Source organism: Cetorhinus maximus, chromosome 18 (genome assembly GCF_964194155.1).
Source record: "Cetorhinus maximus chromosome 18, sCetMax3.hap1.1, whole genome shotgun sequence".
NCBI classification, from domain to species: domain Eukaryota; kingdom Metazoa; phylum Chordata; class Chondrichthyes; order Lamniformes; family Cetorhinidae; genus Cetorhinus; species Cetorhinus maximus.
In genome coordinates this window covers 90,349,997-90,372,756 of record NC_135896.1, presented here as the reverse complement: position 1 = coordinate 90,372,756, position 22,760 = coordinate 90,349,997, and the positions used below count along the sequence as shown (strand labels likewise).

Genomic DNA, 22,760 nt, shown 5'->3' with positions numbered 1-22,760 from the left:
TCCTGCCTACCCCTGATACCCTTAGCCTCTTGACTAACAAGGGTGAAATGTTGCAGTGTGTTTGTACACAGAATTTCACCCCTCCACACCTCAAGGACTGCTGCTACAAGGGTCCTATGTCAGATGAGTTTGTGCAGTCTCGAAACCACTCAGAGCCAAGGCATAAACAAAAAAAAAAATGCTCTGAATCGGCAGAAGGTCTGTCAACATCTGAAAGAGATTGGCTAACATTCATTAAAATTGGGATCTGGCAAAGTATTCCTACCTAAAATGTTAGCTGTCATGTTTTTTTCTCAGAGGGCATTTTCAGTTTTTATTTCAGCATTTTTAGTATTTTTGCAGTTCTTTTGTTTCTTTATATCTATAATTCATTTGCAATCTTACACTGGAAAACCTTAGGGATAGCCGGTATTTGAGACAGAAGTGTCCTTTTCACGGACTTCTGAGACACTTTTACTTTTTGCGTATATATTTGCATGGCAAATGGAGGAAAATATTCTATTCACTCATACAAACTTGAGCAAAAAACCTCAAGTTCCCCACAGGTTTCCCCGCATATTCCATTCCCATCACAATCACTTCAGTTGGAAAAAAAAAACTTTCCAAATAACATGGAGAGGGATAAGTGCAATTTAAAACAATTACTGAGGGTATATCTTATGTCCTCGGCTCAGTGAACTGCAAAACACCAGTTAAACACCAGCTTCCTCTCCCTGCAAATTGTAAACTTTAAACATTTCCAGGCATCAGGAATTGTCAAACACAGGCAGATGTCCCCTCGCAATGTGGAGCTCATGCCTTCAGCATGTGAAGCCACACAAAGTCTGGCAGAGTTCTGCAGCCTAAGCGAGCTGGAAAAGCTGAACAGTCAGAAGGGAAAGCTGAGACAGCCTTCATCATGTTGACAACTTAGAAAACAACCAAAATAAAGCCCTGAATTGTAGGCCAATGGGCAGGGCTTTAGAGTAATGTAGGGGAAAAAATAAATTAGACAAAACAGCATTTTTTTTGCAGGGCTGGCTTCAGAATGTTTTTTTTTTATTCATTCACGGGATGTGGGCGTCGCTGGCAGGGCCAGCATTTATTGCCCATCCCTCGTTGCCATTGAGAAGTGAGCTGCCTTCTTGAATCGCTGCAGTCCATGTGGTGTAGGTACGCCCACAGTGCTGTTAGGGAGGGAGTTCCAGGATTTTGACCCAGTGACAGTGAAGGAACAGTGATATATTTCCAAGTCAGGATGGTGAGTGACTTGGAGGGGAACTTCCAGGTGGTGGTGTTCCCATCTATCTGCTGCCCTTGTCCTTCTAGATGGTAGTGGTCGTGGGTTTGGAAGGTGACGTCTAAAGAACCTTGGTGAATTCCTGCAGTGCATCTTGTAGTTGGTGCACACTGCTGCTACTGTGCATCGGTGGTAGAGGGAGTGAATGTTTGTGGATGTGGTGCTGACCAAACGGGCTACTTTGTTCTGGACGGTGTCAAGCTTCTTGAGTGTTGGAGCCGCACTCATCCAGGCAGGTGGGGAGTATTCCATCACACTCCTGACTTGTGCCTTGTAGATGGTAGACAGGCTGTGGGAAGTCAGGAGGTGAGTTACTTGCTGCAGGATTCCTAGCCTCTGACCTGCTCTTGTAGCCACAGTATTTATATGGCTAGTCCAGTTCAGTTTCTGGATAATGGTAACCAGGATGTTGATAGTGGGGGATTCAGTGATGATAATGCCGTTGAACATCAAGGGGCGACAGTTGGATTCTCTCTTGTTGGAGATGGTCATTGCCTGGCACTTGTGTGGTGCGAATGTTACTTGCCATTTGTCAGCACAAGGCTGGATATTGTCCAGGTCTTGCTGCATTTGGATATAGACTGCTTCTAAAAGAGAGTGTCAGACTTAAGGCAGAAGAATCATTTCTTGGGGGAGAGGATGCAATAGAGTACCTGGAGGGACATCATGGGCTGGATTTTACATGCCCCCGCCAGGCATGTTTTTGATTGAGTGGGGGGCCGCATAAAATAAGAGGTGCCCAGCGTGAAATGAGGCTCCACACTGGCCGGGAAGGGCCGACTGGGGGTGGGGGCCTGTTAGCCGTCGGGTCCAATGGTGACCCGGCGTCTGGTTTAAAAGTGGCCCAGGCAGCTGCTGGAAGGCTGCCAATGGAAGGGCGTCTCCTGTACTTTCGCTATGGACCCAAGTGCAGCTGGACACGGCAGGCGGGAGGGCAGGTTGGGTGGGCACTCAGTCCCCCGCTTTTCTGATAAGGGCCTCACCATCCTCCTGGAGGAGGTGGCTGCCAGGAGGGACACCCTTGTCCCCAGGGATGGGAGGAGGAGGCCACTGCACCTCACCAAGAGGGCATGGCAAAGGTGGTAGCGCTGGTCAGTAGCCGTGACATGGTGCGGTGCCCCTGGGTGCAGTGCCCAGATGCATTCAATGACCTGCTGCGCTCAGGAAGGGTGAGCACCGTGTTGGCATGGCTCAGTGTGGAGATGTGTTAAGGTGTGGCCGTCTCCCCCACCATGGATCTCGGCGGTGCTAGGGTCTGAGTGCCAACTGTCAATCACGCCGGAGCTGGCCAAGCGGGTGAGCCCTGGCTGCTTGGACTGAGTGCCTTGCAGCTCGAGGCCCACGACTTGGATGTGCCCTGCCAGGTGTTCCTCAGCTGGGGTTGGCCAGGCTGCAATGGCGCTGCAGGTAGAGAGTGGACTCATCAATGCTCCCCTCCTATTTCAGGAGAAGACGGCCCACAACAATATTGAAAGGTCCTGGACTGGCGGAGGCCCCACTAGCCTCCTAATCCTTTCCAGATATGAGCAAGATGCCCAGGAGCTGGAGAGCCAGCACGCCGGGCGTGGAGAGGTGGAGGGTGCCAGACGAAGGTAAGAGTGCAGTGCACAGAGGTGAGAGTTTTGGTTTGTGCACCCATTCTAGTGTAGTCCCTTCATTGATGGAAGCCTCGAACCTGGAGTCCCCATTGATCATTGGAAGACGAGGGCACCGTGATGCAGATCTCCATTGTCTCACCAGGGTGCCTGGTGTGCACAGTGACAGTGTGATGGCTTTAACTAATGACATGTCCTTGTTCTCTCTTTTAGGTTTGCCAGCAGGTGTTCACTCTGTGGACCCTGAAGGGACACCCCTGACACCGGAGGATCACTGAGCTTCTGTTGCACCTGTGTCACACCCACTCTCAAAAGCAGGCACCAGTGCAGATATCAGCATCTTGGTGGGCATTAGATCGGCGGCTAGTATCTCGATGCACGTTGGTCAGGGCATTTCACACTTGCTTGAGGTGCAGGTGGAGGCAGAGAGTGCCCAGGGTGCTGGTAGTCGGAGGACTGCTGGGGTCCAGGGCTCAGCCGAAGGCTGATGATGAGCCTCTGGAGTCGTCCATTAGGCAGCAGATGCTGGATGTCCAGCGAGATGTGCAGAAGGATCTGGTTGGGTCCATGAAGGTCTGCGTGTCATGGTCTGCATGATGGAGGAGTCCATGCAGAGCATCAGCACTATGTTGACCATCATGGCCGAGCGCACTGCCTCCTTCATGGAGACAGTGGTGACTCTCATGGACAGGCAGCTCCAGGAACAGAATCAGGGGTTCCTGGGGTTATGCTTGGACCTGCAAGCCCTCACACAGGCACTGACCTCAGCTGGTCAGTGTCCATGTGTGAGATGGACGGAGCAGCCAGTATCCCAGCTAGGTGCCCGTCCATCAATCATGAGCAGGGAGGTCCAGAGCAACCTCACGTTGGCACATGAGCTGCTTATCATCTCTGCGGGCTCCTCTCAGGGCACCCTGGATGATGGCAGCAGCTCCTCCACCCCTTTGCCAGTGATTTGGGACTGGGGAGATGCCAGCCGTGGCACTGGCCGCTCCCTCCCAGGCGGGGCCAGCACAGGGTCCACTGGCCAGAGGATGACTGACAAGGTCATCAAGGCCAACAGGACAGCAGAGTCAGCAGACTGTCTCCAATGCCGCTACCGGCGAGGGGGAGCACCTAGATGGAGCACTCGCAAACGTAAATTAAAGGCACCATGAGCACAAGAGGGACAGGTCATGGGTGATTTTATGTTCATCTATATTGACTTTGTGTATACTGGTCTGGGGTTGAAGACCAGAAGCGTTTATGTAAATATTATTGAAGTGTCAGAATGAGATAAATTGTGTTTTGTCATCATGGACTGAGTATGTTTCAGCTTTTTATTTCTTTGGTATGGGGAACGCTAGTATTGAATGATGGACGTAGGTGGCTCTGAACTTTATTGCACAGGCACTGAGTGTTCAAATGAAAGGCTCATCTCAGACGTCTGGGATGGAGTCGGCAGCCCTGGCATGTGTTTGAAGATGATCTCTGGTAGCCTAGCTGAAGGAGCGTTGGATCAAGGTGGCCCTCGTGTCCCTGTCTCCCTGCAGGTCACCGAGGTCTGGCTCCACACCCTCAGCATTCTTCTCACCGTGCTCATCTTCAGACTCACTACTGGACTCATCATCTCTGGCCTGTGGAGCTTTGTTAAGACCCTCTTCCTTCGGTGGGTCCCCCCTTGCCAGTGCCAGGTTGTGGAGAGGGCAGCATGTAACCACTATCAGTGATACCCACTCTGGGGGGTATTGTAGTGCGCCCCCTGAACAATCCGGGCATTGGAAGCGCAGCTTGAGAAGACCTATGATCCTCTCTACCACTCCCCTTTTGGAGCCATGACTTGTATTGTAGAGCTTCTCTTCCTCTGTTCTTGGATGGCAGAGAGGCATCATGAGTCATCTCTTCAATGGATAGCCCTTGTCACCCAGCAGCCATCCATCCAGTCGGGCTGGAGCACTGAAGAGCCCTGGCACCTGGGAGTGTCTGAGGATGTAGGTGTCGTGGGCGCTGCCTGGGTACCTTGCACAGACTTGTAGAATCAGCATCCTGTGGTCACACACTATCTGCACGTTCATGGAGTGGAAGCCCTTCCTGTTGATGAAGGTACCGGGCTCACCTGCTGGTGCCTTGATGGCCACATGTGTACAGTCTATAGCACCCTGGACATGGGGGAAGCCAGCAATCAGTGCAGAGCCTTTGGCTCGCTCACCCTGGCTGGCCTCATCTGTACGGTAAAGAATGAAGGTCAGTACCCACCTGAACAGAGCTTCTGTCACCAGCTTGACGCAACTGTAGCATTTATTGCCCATCCCTAGTTGCCCTTGAGAAGGTGGTGGTGAGCTGCCTTCTTGAACCACTGCAGTACACGTTGTGTAGGTACACCCACAGTGCTGTTAGGGAGGGAGCTCCAGGATTTTAACCCAGTGACAGTGAAGGAACGGCGACATATTTCCAAGTCAGGATGGTGAGTTACTTGGAGGGGAACCTCCAGGTGGTGGTGTTCCCATCTATCTGCTGTCCTTGTCCTTCTAGATGGTAGTGGTCATGGGTTTGGAAGGCGCTGTCTAAGGAACCTTGGTGAATTCCTGCAGTGCATCTGGTAGATGGTACACACACTGCTGCTACTGTGCGTTGGCGGTGGAGGGAGTAAATGTTTGAGGATGTGGTGCCAATCAAGCGGGCTGCTTTGTCCTGGATGGTGTCCAGCTTCTTCAATGTTGTGGAAGCTGCACTCATCCTGGCAGGTTTTGTGTGGCAGCGATGAATTTCTGAACTAGTCTACTGTGAACTTATACCACATTGGTCACTGTGAATGGCCAGTTACATTCTGACTTTTCCACAGAGTGAAACAACTATCATGGTTGCTACCTGTACTACCAATGAATTCCTGATCTTAGATTGACAAGTCTGTGGGGATGTCAAGAGAAAGACAACAGCTTATCACAGAGGGAGAGAGAGAGAGAGAAGAAATGTCCAGTTTTTTTTATTCACATTTACAGCCATTGAATTCCTTATATGCAGTTTGTGCTAGTGGACTACATCTTGCTTGTGAAAATATTTTCACACAGCACTGGGCAGACACTCGTGTTTCCTGAAACAACAATACTGCACTGACTTAACCAGTTCAATAGTTCATTTCTCGTGGCAATGTCAATCACCCAAGCCCAGCCTCTACAGGATAAGGTCCAGATTTTCACTCCTGGGTTGGGTGTGCAGAGACAGCAACATTCCCTGCTCCGCCAATCCCAGCTTTAAAGACGGCTGCCTAGACATTGGACTTTCAGTTCAGGTTGGTGGGCTGGAATAAGGCTCAGGGCGGGCGACTGGGGAAGAAGTGAGGAGGCTGATGGGTGCGGAGGTGGGCTAGCCACAGGCCACCCTCAGGGTTTCGGCACAATGTCCAAAAATAAAAAATAAAGATTTAAACATATAAAATATCCCTCCAGCCCTCACCCCTCATGTCCCCTCACCCATGCCCACACACAGTCCCCATGCCCCATCCATGACAATCCATGCCACTATATGCCCTGTACCCACCTCCCATGGTCTTTTATAGCCCCATATGCTTGACAGCTCCCTTTAACAGGTGCTTCTGACAGCTTTGACCGTTGATTTTGACGGGTCTGTTGACAGTTCCAATGAGCTTGACAGTAATAAGTTTTTGCACTTTTTCCACACATTCAAGCCTACTTTTAACACTTCCAATGGGAAACTGACCTACCCCATAAGGCACCTGACCTCCACCAAAGAGCGCCTTACCTCCCCCAAAGGTTTCCTGGACCCCTCTCCAAAGGGGTACCCTGCCTATCCAAACAAATCCACCAAGTTCAGACCAGCTCTTACCTGGTCTAATCTGCACACTCTGGGTTTCACTCCCCTGGCTTACCAAAATCACGCTTCAGTGGGGGGACAGCTGATGATTCCAATGGCCTGCTGCCTCTGTAAGCTGCGCATGTGCTAAATGCACCCAGCCCCCCCAACCCCCCTGTCTCCCGAAAGTGGGAAGTGCTGTGTTCGGGGCTGGAACTTCCGACTTTCGGGCATTTCCACTATCCTTGCCATGCCGGAGAGCCTCTCCATTGTGGCGAAAGCCTGGGCCTAAGTATTTCGACAGATTACCATGGTTTCAGATGATGGTGTGGCACAAACCCCTGAGAAAATGATGCCAAAAAAAAAAAGAATTTATTTGTCCGTCTCTTATTTTTTTGTTAAAGGAAAGCAGGTTGAAATAACCATTAAATGAATTTTGGGGGCATAGTGTTCTTGCAGCACTCTCGATGTAGCTTTGGTTGGAATGAGCATCGACCATGAAACCTGGGTCCAGTGCGAGAGGACAGGTGATATCTGCTAGAAAGCTGCTCTCTCTGTACTTCCTCATTCGGTTTGCATCTGACAGACGTCACAGTAAGGCCCTGGTTGTTATTCTCCCCCGTGCAGGGTGCAGTTTTGTTGTTGATGCGCATTTGAACAGCGCGAGGGGAAACATGGTTCAGGCTTTTATTGCCAGATTCAAAATAAGTTAGTGAGGTTTCCTGTTCGCAGTTCACAGTTAGAAACATTTGCGACCAGTAGCTGTGAAAACTATGACTGGCATCAGTGACCAGAGTAGAGAAACGATTAACGCTTGTCTAATCCTTGTCTTGAAACTCCCTTCACACCTCTTCGGTGCTAAAAATTGCTTCAGTTTTGATTAGGATGCAATTAACAGCAATCTTACATGGCCCGTCCACATTCACAGTTGACGCCCGCTCTCTTCCTGCCCCCACCCCGGAAGCGCCGAGCATTTCAGCGCGTGTTTCACTCTGGCCAGCCATTAATTGGCCCAGTCAGCGCGAAATCGCGGTCGGTGGGGGGGGAGGGGGTGTGGTGGGAGCCGATTGCAGCCAGAGGCCCATTTCCCGTCCGCTTCCGGGCCCGCGATCAGCACGCCCGATGAACAAAAAAATTCCAAGGCCATCATCTTTTCTTAACGTAGGTTATACTTTAATCTTAAAAGGCAGCTTGCCCCTCATTTTTGTCGATCGTATGCACATATTTAAGCAATGCGCAGGGAACAGCAAATACAGCCTGTCGTGTTTTGCCATGAAATTATATATCCTGATGTTGAGATGACCTCAGATGCCAATGGCACGTCAACCCTGAGATGTATCACTGTCCAAGAACATATTGGAGTCTATTGCACTTTATAATATATACAAACTTAGTCATTACTGACCAGTGTTTATTTTTTTTCAATTTTCATTAGCTTTTTTTTTGCTGGCAGGGTCGTTCTTGTATCAATTGCCAACTGTACTTGAGTCACAAAATAGATAAGCAGTGATATTTATGAGCCCACATATGCTCTCGCTTTCGCATTGACGAATGATTTTGGCACACACCAATGCTAAAGCGGCAATATAACTTGTGCTGCCATCAAAGCTCCTGGAGCCTTGAGGTGTGAGTCCCCAAGCAGGAGACTGTTGTACAACAGTTTGACTTCTCATTAAGTGTAAATCATCTCCAGTTTAAACGAATAATGCATGGAGTTAACAACGTTTATATAATACATGTGTATACAAAGGTAAAACTCCCCTAGTCACCAGACAGCATCATAGTTCCTTTTGGGAGTATGAAATATCACATATGGATTTTTCTGTAGCAGGGCACCGGCCATTAGTCTGACTTGCCCTTGCACCCTAAGTTTTTAAATGTTTTGTGTGGCAAGTTGCCGAAAGCGTGAACTGATCACAGCGCAGTGAGGGAAACAGGACATCAAGAGCCTGAATGAACATAGCAAGAAACTGTGCACCTCCTTAACCAACCAGATTGAAGGATTGAGAAACACACAGCATGAGGACTGAGAAGAAAATGTGGCTTGGCGAGGGAGAATTCCATGTAAACTCGGGTATAGAAAGAGAAATAAAGTGAGGGAAAGAAAGATTGGATTGAAAAGGAAAAAAGGCTGCATTTATATATAGGGCTTTCCACAACCACCAGGCATTGCAAAGCTCTTTACAGCCATTGAAGTACTTTTTGAAGCATATTCACTATTGTCCAGCAAACTGACACAAACAGCAATATGATAGATGACCTTATAATCTATATTTTGTGATATGGATTGAGGGATAATTATTGGCCAAGACACCAGAATAACTCCCCTGCTCTTCCTCAAAGTGGTGCCATGGGATCTTTTAACCCAACCCAAGCAGGCAGATGGGGCTTTGGTTTGATGTCTCATCAAATGCTACTTTAGCATTGCTGTGTGCCAAAATCATTTTATGTCAATGCAAAAGTGATAACATATGTCTCATCCAAAATATGGCACCTCTGACAATGCACCGCTCCCCGATTTTTGTGCTCAAGACCTGGAGTGGAACTTGAACCCAGAACCGTGTGATGAAGAGACAAGAGTGCTACCAACTGAGCCATGGCTAACACAACTAAAGAAAGCAAGAGAAAAGAAAAGACAAATAGGAAAAGCAATTTTTTAAAGTTTTAAATTTGTGACACTTTTTAGATCTCTATCAATAATCAAATCCTGAAGGAATGAGACTTCATATTTGCATTAGTTAATTTTCAGTGCCAGAGAAGCTGATTGGCAGTAATTGACCCTTATTGTTAACAGTGTACTTGCATTAGAAATTACAGGATTTAACTTTCAGTGCCGAGTTTAGCTTGTATCTACCAAACAGGTACAACAGCTGCACACCATTCAATGTGTCTCAATGGTGAGAAAGGCATCACTGTTGTTTCCACACAGCTAACAGAGGATTGAAGCAACTCACACAGAAACCTTTGAATAATCACATTTAATCGTGTACCTGCTTCTTTGCCAAAGTGGTTTTCCCATTAGCGCTCAGACAACAGCAAGCACTATTAGCTTCACTATCACTTTGAATCTGGCCCAATAATTTCACTTGGAGAAAGGTTTCAATGACCTATGATGTGAAAGTTCAACCACACTGATTTGTGGTTAGGCAGAAATCTGTGCCCTCTGCCCTCGCTAATAACTTGGCAGCGTTCACAATATATTCAGATGCTTGGAGAAATCAGGCCTACTGTCAAGCTTCTCATAGAAGCTTGTAGTCAATTTTAATCTATTGCAGTTCTTCCAGTCACGGTTCATCTCACCTCTGTGAGCTGTTATTGACTAGAATGCAGCTTCACTTATAGAAGAACATCTGAGGTATTGTTATGGTATAAAAGTACAGCTAATGGCTCACAGCTGCTTTCTCTTCATGAGCTACACTCAAATGAATGAAAGGGCCAAGTAACCCATTTCTAACAACAACAACAACTTGCATTTATATAGCACCTTTAATACAGTGAAACAGCCCAAGGTACTGCAGAGGACTGCAGTCAGATAAAAATTAACACCGGGCCATAGGAGACAATAGGGAAGGTGACCAAAAGCTTGGTCGAAGAGGTGGTTTTTTAAGGAACATTGTAGAAAAGGGGAGAGGCGGAGAGGTTTAGGGAGGGAATTCCTGAGCTTTGGGCCTAAGCAGCTAAAGGCATGGGTGCCATAGGTGGAACAAAGGAACTGGGGGGATGCGCAAAAGGGCTGAATTGGAGGAGTACAGATATCTTGGAGGGTTGTATAGCTGAAGGAGGTTACAGAGAGAGGGAGAGACAAGGCCGTGGAAGGATTTGATAACAGGGATGATATTTTAAATTGAGGCGTTGCCAGATCGGGGGTCAACGTAGGTCAGTGAGCACAGGAGAGATGGTTAAATGGGACTTGTTATGAGTAAGGGTGTGGGCAGCAGAAATTTAGATGATCTTAACTTAATGGAGGTTGTAAGATGAGCAGCAGTGGAGAACTCTTTTCTGAAGGTGCTTTACTTCCAAGTGTCCAATACAATATATCTGTGGAAAACTGTGATGGCCGTGGACCCCATGACGATCAGCCTTCCACATAACACCGTATACCCAGGAGCAATGGACACACCACAAGTTAGGAGACTGGCATTAATATGTTTAGATCCTATTTACTGGTGACAGCCATCCCAAATAAGTCTCAAAATCCATGCATGGTCTAGTTCTGCTTTCCTGAAGCACTCACTGAATGTGGATTTGCCATTCAAGAACATTGCTTCACTGATAAACATGTAGGTATATGGTTTTACAGAATCATCAGTAGAATTCAGGCCCTGGTCAGAAGTGCAACATTTATAACTTGATTAAGGGATGTGTGTGCCTGTGTATGTACATCTGTGTGTGTGTGTGTGTGTATACATCTGTCTGTGTGTATATACATCTTTGTGTGTGTGTGTGCACGTGCATGCGTGAGTGTGTGTGCATGAGCACGGGTGTGCATCTTGTTTGCGTGTGAATGTGTGTATATATATATATGTCTGTGTGTGTGTGCGTTTGTGTTTGTATATATACATTGTGTGTGTGCATGCGCGTGGGTGTGTGTGCATGGGTGTGCGTGTCTTGTGTATGTGAGTGCGTGTGTATGTTTGTGTGTCTTGTGTGTGTGTATATGTATGTGTGTGTATGTATGTCTATGTGTATGTGTGTGAGTGTATGTTTGTGTGTATAATAATTATAATAATAGCCAGAAAGTCTGCAGCCTCAAGGATCCAATAGTTTCCTTTATGGACAGAGAAACAAAAAGGCCATATATCTTTTTGGGGCCTTCATTAGAATCACAGAATGGTCACATCACAGATAGAGGCCATTCAGCCTATAGTGCCTGTGCAAGAACAATTCTGCTAGTCCCTTTCCCCTGTCTTTTCCCTGTAGCCCTGTAAACATTTTCTCTTCAGATAATTATCCAATCTCCTTTTGAAAGCATTTTTAGGCAATGCATTCCACATCCTAACCACTTGCTGGGTACAAACATTTTTCCTCAGGTCACCTTTGGTTTTGTTTTTTTTTGTCAATCAACTTCAATCAGTCTCCTCTGGTTTTTGATCCTTCACCAATGGAGCAGTTTCCTTTATTCGTTCAAGGGATGTGGGCATTACTGGCATAGCCAACATTCATTGCCCATCCCTTGAGAACAGCTAAGAATCAACCACATTGCTGTGGGCCTGGAGTCACATGCCAGCCAGACCAGGTAAGGATGGCAGATTTCCTTCCCTAAAAGACATTAGTGAACTAGATGGGTTTTTATAACAATCAGCGATAACAACCACTACAGATTTTATTTTAATTAATTGAATTAACCAGTTGCTATGTTGGGATTTGAATCTGTGTCTTCCTGAGCATTAGCCTGGGCCTCTGGATTATAAGTCCAATAACATTAGCACTACACCACTGTCTCCTGGTTGCCCTTCATCTACTCTGTCTGCATAATTTTGAGTACCTCTATCAAATCTCTCAACTTTCTCTTCTCCGGCAGGTCCCTCCTTGGCGCTTGCTTGTCCACTTAGACCCTCTGAGCTGAGGGTGGTCAGGTGCCCTTCAGGGGAATGAGGCAGAATGTTGAGGATTGCCTTCTCCTGTCTAATCTGCACACCTGCCTGGTGCCTGTGTTTGTTGTAGGTGCAGCCACTCCAGGAACACTATTCAGAGAAGAGCAGAGGATTTCTCTCAGTGTCCTGGCCAACATTCGCTGCTCAGCTAATACCACCAGAACAGCTTAGCTGGTCATTTCTCTCATTGCTGCGGGCAAACTAGCTGCTCTGCTTCCCTACAAAACTACAATGACTACAAATCAAAAATAATTCACTGACTGTGAATTGCTTTGAGATGCCCCAAGGTTGCAATTCCTTCCTCTATCCTTTAAAACGTGCACTTTTGCTGGGGGTTCATCCCCACCATCACAAGCCTCAGACCTCAAGACCAAGCAACAGCTTCTGGTGTCTTAAATCTTCATTTGATTGAGTTTATAGCATTAAAAAAAAACATCATCCTTTTTGTCAAAAGGCAAATAGTCCAGGCTGCCCCATTCAGGTTACCAAATAGCTGTTGGCACCAGCACCCCACTCCTTTGTTGTGCAGCTTTGCTATGTTGTTTTTTGTTTCGTGTGAGTTAGTGAAGCTGAAACCATATAGAGCTATTGAACAGTAAAGGCTCTTTGTTGCCGCCTGTCAGTGAAAAGATCATGAAGCTAACAATGTGCCTCAGCTGTGTTTATTCATCGTACCAGCTGTCAGTCACAGCTCTTGTGTTATTGATGCAGGTTTCCCGAACCCGATCCAAACCACACACTGGAGGAACGGGTTGTTCACTGGTACTTTGGCCAACTGGACAAAAACGGCAGCAACAACATCCACAAGAAGGAAATGAAGCCGTTTAAGCGCTTCTTGAGGAAGAAAGCCAAGCCAAAGAAATGTGGACGGAAATTCACCGATTACTGCGACTTGAACGAGGACAAAACCATTTCACTGCACGAGTTGAAAGGATGCTTAGGAGTGAAGGAAGGAGGTAAGTGACTATTGTAATTAAAATGATCCATTAACCAACCCAGGTTAGACAGAAACACTGCAACAGCGACAGAACGTTGAGGTCCAGCACCTTTCCGTTTCGGCAAAAATATTTGACATGTTCTATCTAGCATGTATTGCTATCTCTCCAGCCTGTGGCTTTTCTCTCTCCCTCCTCTATTGAAGGCACTGACTCAGTTATGTGCATCACTCTTCTGATTGCTTGTTGAAACTAAAGGCGTTTTTCAGCCACTATTTACAAGTGCGTTTCAGTTCTGTTGTTCCTTATAAATTTGTTAGAATATCTGAAGCCTTTCATTCCACAATCCTGTAGTGCTCTGTCTAAAAATGTACATAGAGCATCTGGTAACTCTATCTGGTGTCTACTGGAACAATAGCTCTCAAGAACCTTGGTTGAAACTAGCGAAGGAAGTTGCTTGCCCTGTGTCTTCCTGTGCCTCCCAACTATCCCTTAAGAACACACACACCTGAGATATCTTCCTTCTCATAACAGGTGAAGGGGGAGAAAAGCCTGAAGTTGGATCAGGGAGTACTTTCGGTGCAAGATTCCCTTAAAAACGGCAGAGACTGCCGAACTTCTTGATTGGACACCTCTAGAGTTTGGTAACAGATTTTGCCTCTTATGATAGCCGCTACTTTAGGCCCCTCTCACGTTGTGAGCTGATTCAATGACATGCGTCTGTAAGTAGATCCAATGAGGGAGGCCACTGCAACATCTGAGAGCAACTCCATTCAATATCATAACGCTGACATGTAAATATATCACCATTCCTTGGTGGTCGCTGGGCCAAAATCCTGGAACCCCCCCTCCCTAACAGCACCGTGGGTATACCTACACCACATGGACTGCAGCGGTTCAAGAAGGCAGCTCACCACCACCTTCTCAAGGACAGGTAGTGATAGACAATTAATGCTGGCGTTGCTGCTGACACCCATAATCGTGCTCTGTGGTAAGGAAACAGACATTGGTTACAATGAAGAGGCTCTGGAGAGAAAGCTCAGCAGCTGATGAGGGGTTTCTGGTTGTTTTCCTTTATCTGTTATGTTGCCGAAAGTGGGAGGCACCTTGCTGCTCACAGACTGAGACAACTTCTCACATCTACAGACGCATGAGGCAGTCAAAGCACAGGCGTATGTTTTCCATAGCTTGTTTTTCCTGGAACAGGTCACGAGAAGTCACAGCTTGAGGAGCACCGCTCCACATCAAGCATGGCTGACCAGGAGACTCTGCCACTCTGCCTGCCTGCCATTGGCATATGTTAGAAGGATTTGTAGGTTGATACTCGACCTGTTTGGCTTCATTATAAACACACCTTCCATGGTCATCAAATGCTGGAGTGGGATTCGAACCCAGAGCTTCTGGCTTAGAGGCAGGTTCTCCCACTTACTTCCCCTGTTGGTTCACCAGTACATCTTCTTCCTTGTCCTCTCTCTTAATTTCTCTGCTGTTCCATTTTGGAGACAACTTGTGACCCTTACATTTATTTCTTTTCAGTATATATTTGTCTTTCACATTTGGTATTAAATTATCCAATTATTTAAATAATAAACAGGAAATAATTATGAAGCTGTCGCTTGAATTTGCTGACTTAATAAATTACTGATTGGGTTTTTAAGTGATAAGGGGTAGATTCTCAGGGAAGGTGCAGGAACTGGGCATTCTGTCTGAATTCTGCCTTTGTGTCTTACGCCTTTGATGGAGAATTTGCTCTTGTGTGCAAGAAAGAAGGGCTGCCTAGACTTTTGTCCCAGTTGAGAAATTTTCCATTCTCCCCTTCAATGGGATGTCCCTTGCTGGGGTGCAATTCCACAGGAGACAGTTGCCCTCCTCCCAGCACCTCTGTCAAGTGACCAGTTTTCACGTGTGAATGTCAGTACGTGTGTCAGTGGGAATGTTCTCTTTGGTGTATGCGGCGTGCATGGACCCTTTACGATTGCTACACGACCATGCATCTTAACGGAAACCTTGACTGTGTGCGGCCAGTCTGTCCCCTGCGGGCATCCTGATAACTGCGCAGCCACCCAGCTTAGGGGGAATGTTGGCCAGTCGACTGTTTAGTCAACAAGGCCCAGCTGAGTCACTTGCCCTTCACATGTGTGCTTTTTCGAGCTGCAATCACCGAATACCAAGACCTCTTGTAGTGACCTTACTGCCGTCCTGGCCTCAGATCAGACAACTCTTAGGAAGCAGGGTGTGAAACCAGACACTTTCTCATTCCTGTGGGTCTGTCTCACACGAACCATCCATTTACCTGTTGACACTATGAGGGAAGCAGACAGGTGTGAGCCTGGTGAATGCAGAACAGTCAGAACACCTCACGTCAATAAGACTGTGACTAATTCTCTTTAAGACTTTAGAAACATCGTTTGAGAACATGTGAGGTAGGTCACCTAGAGAAAGGTCACCAGCGCAAGGATTCTTTTTATTTTCAAGCGCTGTTGGAACAGAATTTATGAGTGACAATATTTTTTTACATTATGCATGTTATTTGCACCTTACAATGTAGCAAAGATCACAATCAGTTTGATTCTAAATTAGCAGCAGAATGGTCCAAGATGACATGCAAATTGATGGCCATTGAGTTCTTGGGCTGCAATCAAGCGGTTTAAAATCTTTACAATTTTTTTTGTTTCACCACATTTGCAGAGATAAATAAATATGAACGGTAATTGCTTACTGACAGTGAACACTTTCTACAGCTGGCTCTCCCATTACGTGAAACACGTTATACATTATGGGTAGAATTTTACATTCCGTGTGCAGGGGCGGGACCGACACACCGGAATGTAAAATGGTACGCGATGACGTTGGGCGTGCGTCCCGATGTCATCGCGAACTCGTGTGATATTTTGTTCGGCGGGCGCACGCTGGAGTTGGCTGCGCGCCCGCCAATATTTGAAAGGCCTATTAAGGCCATGAACTAGGTAATTAAGTTGCAATTTATGCTGCCCGTCCAACCTAACGTTTGGCGGGCAGGCGAAAAGGCCAAGCGGCCTTCACGTTTTTCAGGAAACCTCACCCACGAACGGGATAAGGTTTCCGAAAGCTAATACAACTTAAATAAAACCCTTATTTTCAAAATAAAAACATGTCCCGTGACACAGTCACACGAGGGGACAGGTTTCATTAAAATTTTCATGTCTTTATTTATTTTTTTAAAAAGCGCTTCCATCTCCCCTGAGGCAGCTCCGTGCCTCAAGGAGATTGAAGCGCTCTTTCGCGCACATGCACAAACTAGGCCCGGCTCTCCCTCTTCTCCCCACCTGCACAGGCAGCGCTCAGCGCTACCGCTCGCGATCCACGCTGGGCGGGCCTTAATTGGCCCGCCCGCGTGAAATCGCGGCGCGGAGCTAATCGGCTTCACGCCTGCCCCCGCTGAGCCCGCCCGACCAATGTAAAATCCTGGCCTATAAATCTGCCATTTGCCTACATGTGAGCAGTCACTGCACTTAAGCTGCAGTGCACTATTTGAAGCTTCTGACAGGCTTGATAAAACATTACATAAACGTAAGTCTTTCTTTTCAATTAAAAAAATTTGTCCAATGAATACTCTGCTTGCTTCAGCACTGAAGAAGCCATAGTTCACAGAAGGGGAGGTGTAGTCAGGGGTTAGTGAAATACTCACAACATGAGCTGCATGTTATTTTATGTTCAAGCAAATTAAGGTAGGGCTGAATTCCCCCTCCGTCGGGGGGGTTTTGTGGGGGTGGGTGGGGGCGGACGTGAACCCGATCGGTGGCCCCGATCGGGGACACGCCGCCATTTTACGTGGGCCGGCCAATTAAGGCCCGCCCAGCGTGATGCTCGCCCGGAAGCACTGAGCTGCCACCTGAGCTGGGACATGTGAAAGAATTTATTTTAAGACTTTTTATTGACTTTTAAAACACTTCATGAAACCTCATCCCGCCCGTGGATGAGGTTTCATGAAAAATACGAAGGCCGCCTGGGCTCTTTGCCTGCCCGACAACCTTAAGGTTGGACGGGCAGCTCAGTTAATTGAATTAATTATTATTTAAATGGCCTTAATAGGCCTTTGGCAGTTGGCTGCACGCCCGCCAAACTGAAAATCTAAATTTTGCCCACCTGACATCACCGCGCATCGGCGAGCGGGCCCCGCCGACCTGAGAATTCTGCCCGTAATCACAGAAATGTTATAGCACAGGTGGAGGCCATACTGCCTTTCCTGTCTGGGCGAGGTCTCCAAATGGGCAATGCACCTCGTGCCAGTCCTCTGTCTTCTTCCCGTAAACCTGCACATTCTTCCTTTTCAGATAATTATCCAATTCCCTTTTGAATGCCTCGATTGAACCTATCCCCATCGCACTCCCAGGCAGCAAATTCCAGATCTTAACCACTGGCTGCGTAAAAAGTTTCTCCTCATGTCTCCATTGCTTCTTTTTCCAAAACCAGACCAAGAGATCACATGGGCTAAGTGTTATCTATAAGTCATTTACGCTCTAAATTATGTGACCTCTGCCCCAGACAAGAACCGTCCAGCTCCCACTTGATAGAATGCAGAGAGTAACCAGCCAACAATGCGTTACAGAGGCTCATTATTCTCTAGGCAAAGGAGAGCCAATGAATAATATGCAATTTATTCCTCCTCCTGCATTGTTTAAACTCATGGTTCCCTGGTCCTCCCTACTCTATTAAACTGGAATAATCCATCAACAGGGACACTATCCAGCCCTATAATTATTTTATCAGGGCTCATCTTAAGTCTTTGTTCCTGTAAGTAACCCAAGATCCTTGAGCCTACCTGAGAAGCCAGTGTTCTTTATACCAGGAATCATTCTTGTAGGTCTCCTCGAGATCTTATTCAAGGCCACTGTATCACACATGTGAGGGTGATTAAAAGTGAGCACAGTGGCCCAGATGTAGTCTGACCAGAGAGCTGTATAATTTTAAAATGACGTCCTTTGATTAATACTGAATGGTTCTATTAATACCACCCAATACCCTGTTAGCTTTAGCTGCAATTTCTCCACATGAGCCTTAGGGATTCTATGTCCAATTAAATGCATGAATATTCCCAATCATTGGCGTCATTTGAAGCCTTTGTAGTTGCTAAGCAGGAAGGCAGGTGTTGTAAATTGCAAGATCTGAGCATTTTGGTATATTGCCCTCTCTGTTGGGGAGGTGTAAATAAAGTTAGTTTAATAATGGCTACCGGCAGTGAGCCCACATGTTAGTCTTTTCTCAGTGCAACACACAGCAAAAAAGATGGCGGGATGGAATTTTCTTTCACATTTCATTTGCGAGATTAAGGACTGAAAAACATTGTGACACGTTTTTGGAACTCCTAGGGCAGAATTTTACGACAGTGGGATTTTACGTTCCCGCTGTTGTCAATGGGATTTATAACTGCCCGCTGCATTTTACAGCCCCGTCCTCACCGAAATGGTACCGTAAAATGCGGCGGGCAGTTATAAACCCCGTTGACGACAGCGGGAACGTAAAATCCCGCTGTGGTAAAATTCTGCCCCTAAAGTTGATGTTGAGGAAGTTTGAGCAGTTTGAAAGATTGCTCCATTTGCACATCGTATTCAGGTAAACACACCTGATTGAAAAGGTGGCACTGAAGTCTTCTTTGGGGATGATGGGGGAATTCAACCCAGACAAAGAGGGCTGGGGTAATTACAAACAAATGTTAAACAATTGGCTGAAACTGAATAAAATAGGAGATGAGGATAAAGTAAATGTTTTCCTCACCATGATGGGGCCAGATGCTTTTGAAGCAGTGTCAACCAATGTTAGCCACAGGACTACAGTACCATGGAATATTGTGAAATTAATGAAATACTGGATTCATATTATGGTACGACTAAGAATGAAATTGCACTAAGAGTTATATTCCATCAAAGGAAGCAGTTGCCAAGTGAGACTGTTGCAGATTACATTCTCGAGTTAAAGAGACTCTCTTGCTGCTGTGAGTACGGTGCAAACTTAGAAATCGACCGTAGAGACACGTTTGTAGGAAGTCTAAAGAAGAATTTAACCCAGGGCAAACCTTTGAGTAATTAGCTGATATGGAAGGAGGGCCTCTGATGTGATCATGGCCATGGAATTGGCAGAAAGAGATAGCTGCAATTTGTAAATGAGTTCACTTCTTGAGCTATCAGGGGAGGTCCATGGGATTTCAGCAAGATCCAGGCCACAGCAGGCAAGTTCATAGTCTCAGAGTCAGAAATTGAGATGCTACCATTGCCGTGGAAGCCACAAGCCAAATAAATGCAAATATTTCCAGTCAAAGTGCTACGACTGTGTGAAAGCTAGTTATATCCAGACTGCATGCAGGACTAGAGGAAACAGTAAAGCTCCAGGTTGTGGTAAAGCTCCAGGTTGCAGGCATGTACCGGGTCATGGTCATGGTAGATCTAAAGCGAGTTCAGGAGTTTGGAAGTCCTTGAATGCACAAATGATAGATATGGAAACAGAAGTCGATATTATTGAGCAGGAAGATCAAGAGTTGCACTCATTCAGAAAGCAAGAGAAACAGCACATGGAACATGAGAATAATAGGGATGAAGATATAATTCCAGCGTCCACTGTAGAATTGAAAGTCCAAGATTCACAGTTTACTTTCATCATTAATATAGCTACAGCAGTGTCTGTTATCTCAGAAGGAGAGAACAACAGGTCTCTATGTCACATTCCCCTTATGCAGAACTGGTGTGAAACTGACTAGTTACTCCAATAACACTATTCCGTTGTGAGGTGAAGTTACTGTTGGGGTGGAATATGATGATACTTCCTATTACTTGCCATTGATGGGAGGACGTTGGAACAAAATCTCCCTGATGGGAAGGAATTGGTTTAAGAAGATATGGATAAACTTGGCCGAGTTATTTACAGTAGGAATCAGTAAGAGCATGTTTGACATTGAGTAAGTGCTAAGAGAGCACAAAGTGGTCTTTAAGCAAGGGGGAAAAAATGATAAAACTAGTCATCGCAAGGCCAAAGTCAAGGTAAAGGACAATGCACAGCTGACATTTTGCAAAGGCCAGTGCCATATGCAGAGCTAGAAACAATCAGTAAAGATTTGGTTAGATTAGAAAGAACAGGGGCAATTAAGAACATGAAGAGCATTGACTGGACTGCACCCATTGTGGTCGTTCAAAAAGCAGATGTATTCAGATTTGTGGAGATTATAAGTAAATGGAAAACAAGGTGATTGAGAGCAATGCTTGCCCATTCCCTACCAGTGAAGATTTGTTTTCTAATTTAGCCAATGGAAAGCTGTTCGGTAAGGTAGGATTGTCAAATGCACATTTGCAATTAGAATTAGCTGACAAGAGCAAGGAACTCCTTCCCATTCATACACACAAAGGGCTGTCTCAGTACAAAAGGTTACTAATTGGGGTGTCTACTCCCCCCCGCAATGTTCCAGAGCATCATGGATCAGGTACTAAGTGGGATAAAAGGAGTGGGATAAAAGACATTCTAATTAGCAGAAGACATAGAAAGAGCACTTTGTAAGGTTGAGCAAAGTCCTAGATTGACTTCAAGAGTATGGCATCAAAGTTAAAAAGTACAAGTGGTACTTCACGGTGGTGAAGACTGATCCAATCTTAGCTACTGAGTTACCCGTGAATTACTTTGCATGCACAAATGACATGCCAGTGTCTGCCAGAAAAATCAGTGAAGAAATGTGCTAGAGATGTGGTGCTCAGTAAAGTGCTCAGTTATGTCCTGAATGGCTGGCCTGAAGAGTGTGATAATGAGAAAATTGCAGGGGTATTCAACACGTAGAAATAAACTGAGGCTGCCTCCGATGGGGTTTAAGAGTCATTATTCTGCAAAAGTTTAGAGAGGGATTGTTAGAGGAACTTCATTAAGAGCGCACAGGGATTCTCCGTATGAAAACAGTAGCAAGAAGCTATTTTTGGTATCCAAAGGCAGGTAGGTATATTGAAGAGTTGATGAAAAGTTGTGAAGTCTATCTCAGAATGAGAAACGATCCAATCAGGTTCCTTTCATTCCATGGGCAAACATAAGAAAACCATGGGAGCGAGTACATGTTGATTTCTTTGAAGCGAAAGTCAATTGTCACAGCAAGTGGACAAATTTTGAGCCAATGCCCAAGTGCCAAAACCGTTGAGGCTTTGCAAAGTTGTTCTTACATCAGAAGAGTCTGAAATATTTCTGAGTAAAATGGAGCAAAACACACGCTAATACTGGCATATCACCCAACATCGAATGGTGCTGCAGGAAGAAGTGGTGCAGATTGTGAAGGGGTCTTTACAGAAGTATTTGCTGGGTGACAAGCTAGGCAGTAATGTTCGTTTTTCTCTTCGACACAAGGTAGACAACTTTCTGTTCTCTTACAGAATAACCCCACAGTCTACAACAGATTGCTCACCTTATGAGTTAGTGTTTAAACATACTCCCGGGACAAGGTTTAGTTTGCTTAAGCCTGACATCAATACATACGAATATGTAAACAAGGAGCAGGAGTAGGCCATTCAGCCCCTCGAGCCTGTTCCACCATTTAACAAGATCAGGACTGACCTGAAAGTAACCTGAAATCTGCATCTCACCTACCCCCGAAAACCTATCACCCCCTTGCTTACCAAGAATCTATCCACCTCTGCCTTTAAAAATATTCAAAGGCTCTGCTTCCACCACCTTTCCAGGAAGGGAGTTCCAAAGACTAACGACCCTCTGAGAGAAAAATAATTGCCTCACCTCTGTTTTAAATGGGTGACACCTTATTTTTAAACAATGACCCCGTAGTTCTAGATTCTCCCACAAGAGGAAACATCCTCTCCGCATCCACCCTGTCAAGACCCCTCAGGATCTTATGGGCAGAATTTTCCCACCGTTGGGGGGGATGTTTAAGAGTGGGCGTGCGGCGGTGTGCCTCTGATTGGCGCCCCCAATTGGGGGTGTGCCGCTATTTTACGTGGGCGGCCAATTAAGGCCCACCCAGCGTGACATCCACCAGGAAGCGCTAGGCGCTCCCTGTGCAGGTGGGGGAGGGATTCCCTGAGCTGAGAGTGCGCTCTTTCACGCATGCACACGAAAGATCACACTCATCTCCCTGAGGCTAAGTGCTGCTTCAGGGAGATCGGCTCCACAATAAAAAATCGGAAGAATAGAGAAAAAAAATTTCCCTGACATGTTCCCTCATGTGACACTGTCACATGAGTTGGGACATGTCCATCACTTTTAAATACACCTTAATTACATTTTTTAAAACCTACATGAAACCTCATCCCGCCCGTGGATGAGGTTTCATGCTTTTTCTAATGCCCGCCAGGGCTCCCGGCCTGCCCACCAACCTTAAGGTTGGACGGGCAGGTCCATTAATTAGTTTAATGACTCTGTCAGTGGCCTCAATTGGCCATTGACAGGTCGGTGGGTGCACAGCTGATTCTGCTGAGCCCCTGCCTACTGGAAAATTTAAATGGGGCGCGGTGAAATCGGGAGTTCCGCCCGATGTCATCCCGTGTCATTTTACAGGTTGACGAGCGGGCCCCACCCCCCGCTTGCCGACCAGGAAATCCTGGCCTGTATGTTTAAA

General features: G+C 46.4%; 1 protein-coding gene across 5 annotated transcripts in view; it reads left to right on the top strand.

The window, feature by feature from the left end:
* smoc1 (SPARC related modular calcium binding 1) overlaps nucleotides 1–22,760 on the top strand; it is a 270,261-nt gene that overhangs the window by 218,316 nt on the left and 29,185 nt on the right. For 4 of the 5 annotated variants that reach the window (XM_078563172.1, XM_078563171.1, XM_078563170.1 and 1 more), the window contains exon 11: nucleotides 12,969–13,213. In XM_078563172.1, the coding sequence (XP_078419298.1) occupies nucleotides 12,969–13,213 (245 nt within the window). Of the gene's footprint in view, nucleotides 1–12,968; nucleotides 13,222–22,760 lie in introns of those variants that run through there. The other variant, XM_078563173.1, reaches the window with a different exon arrangement.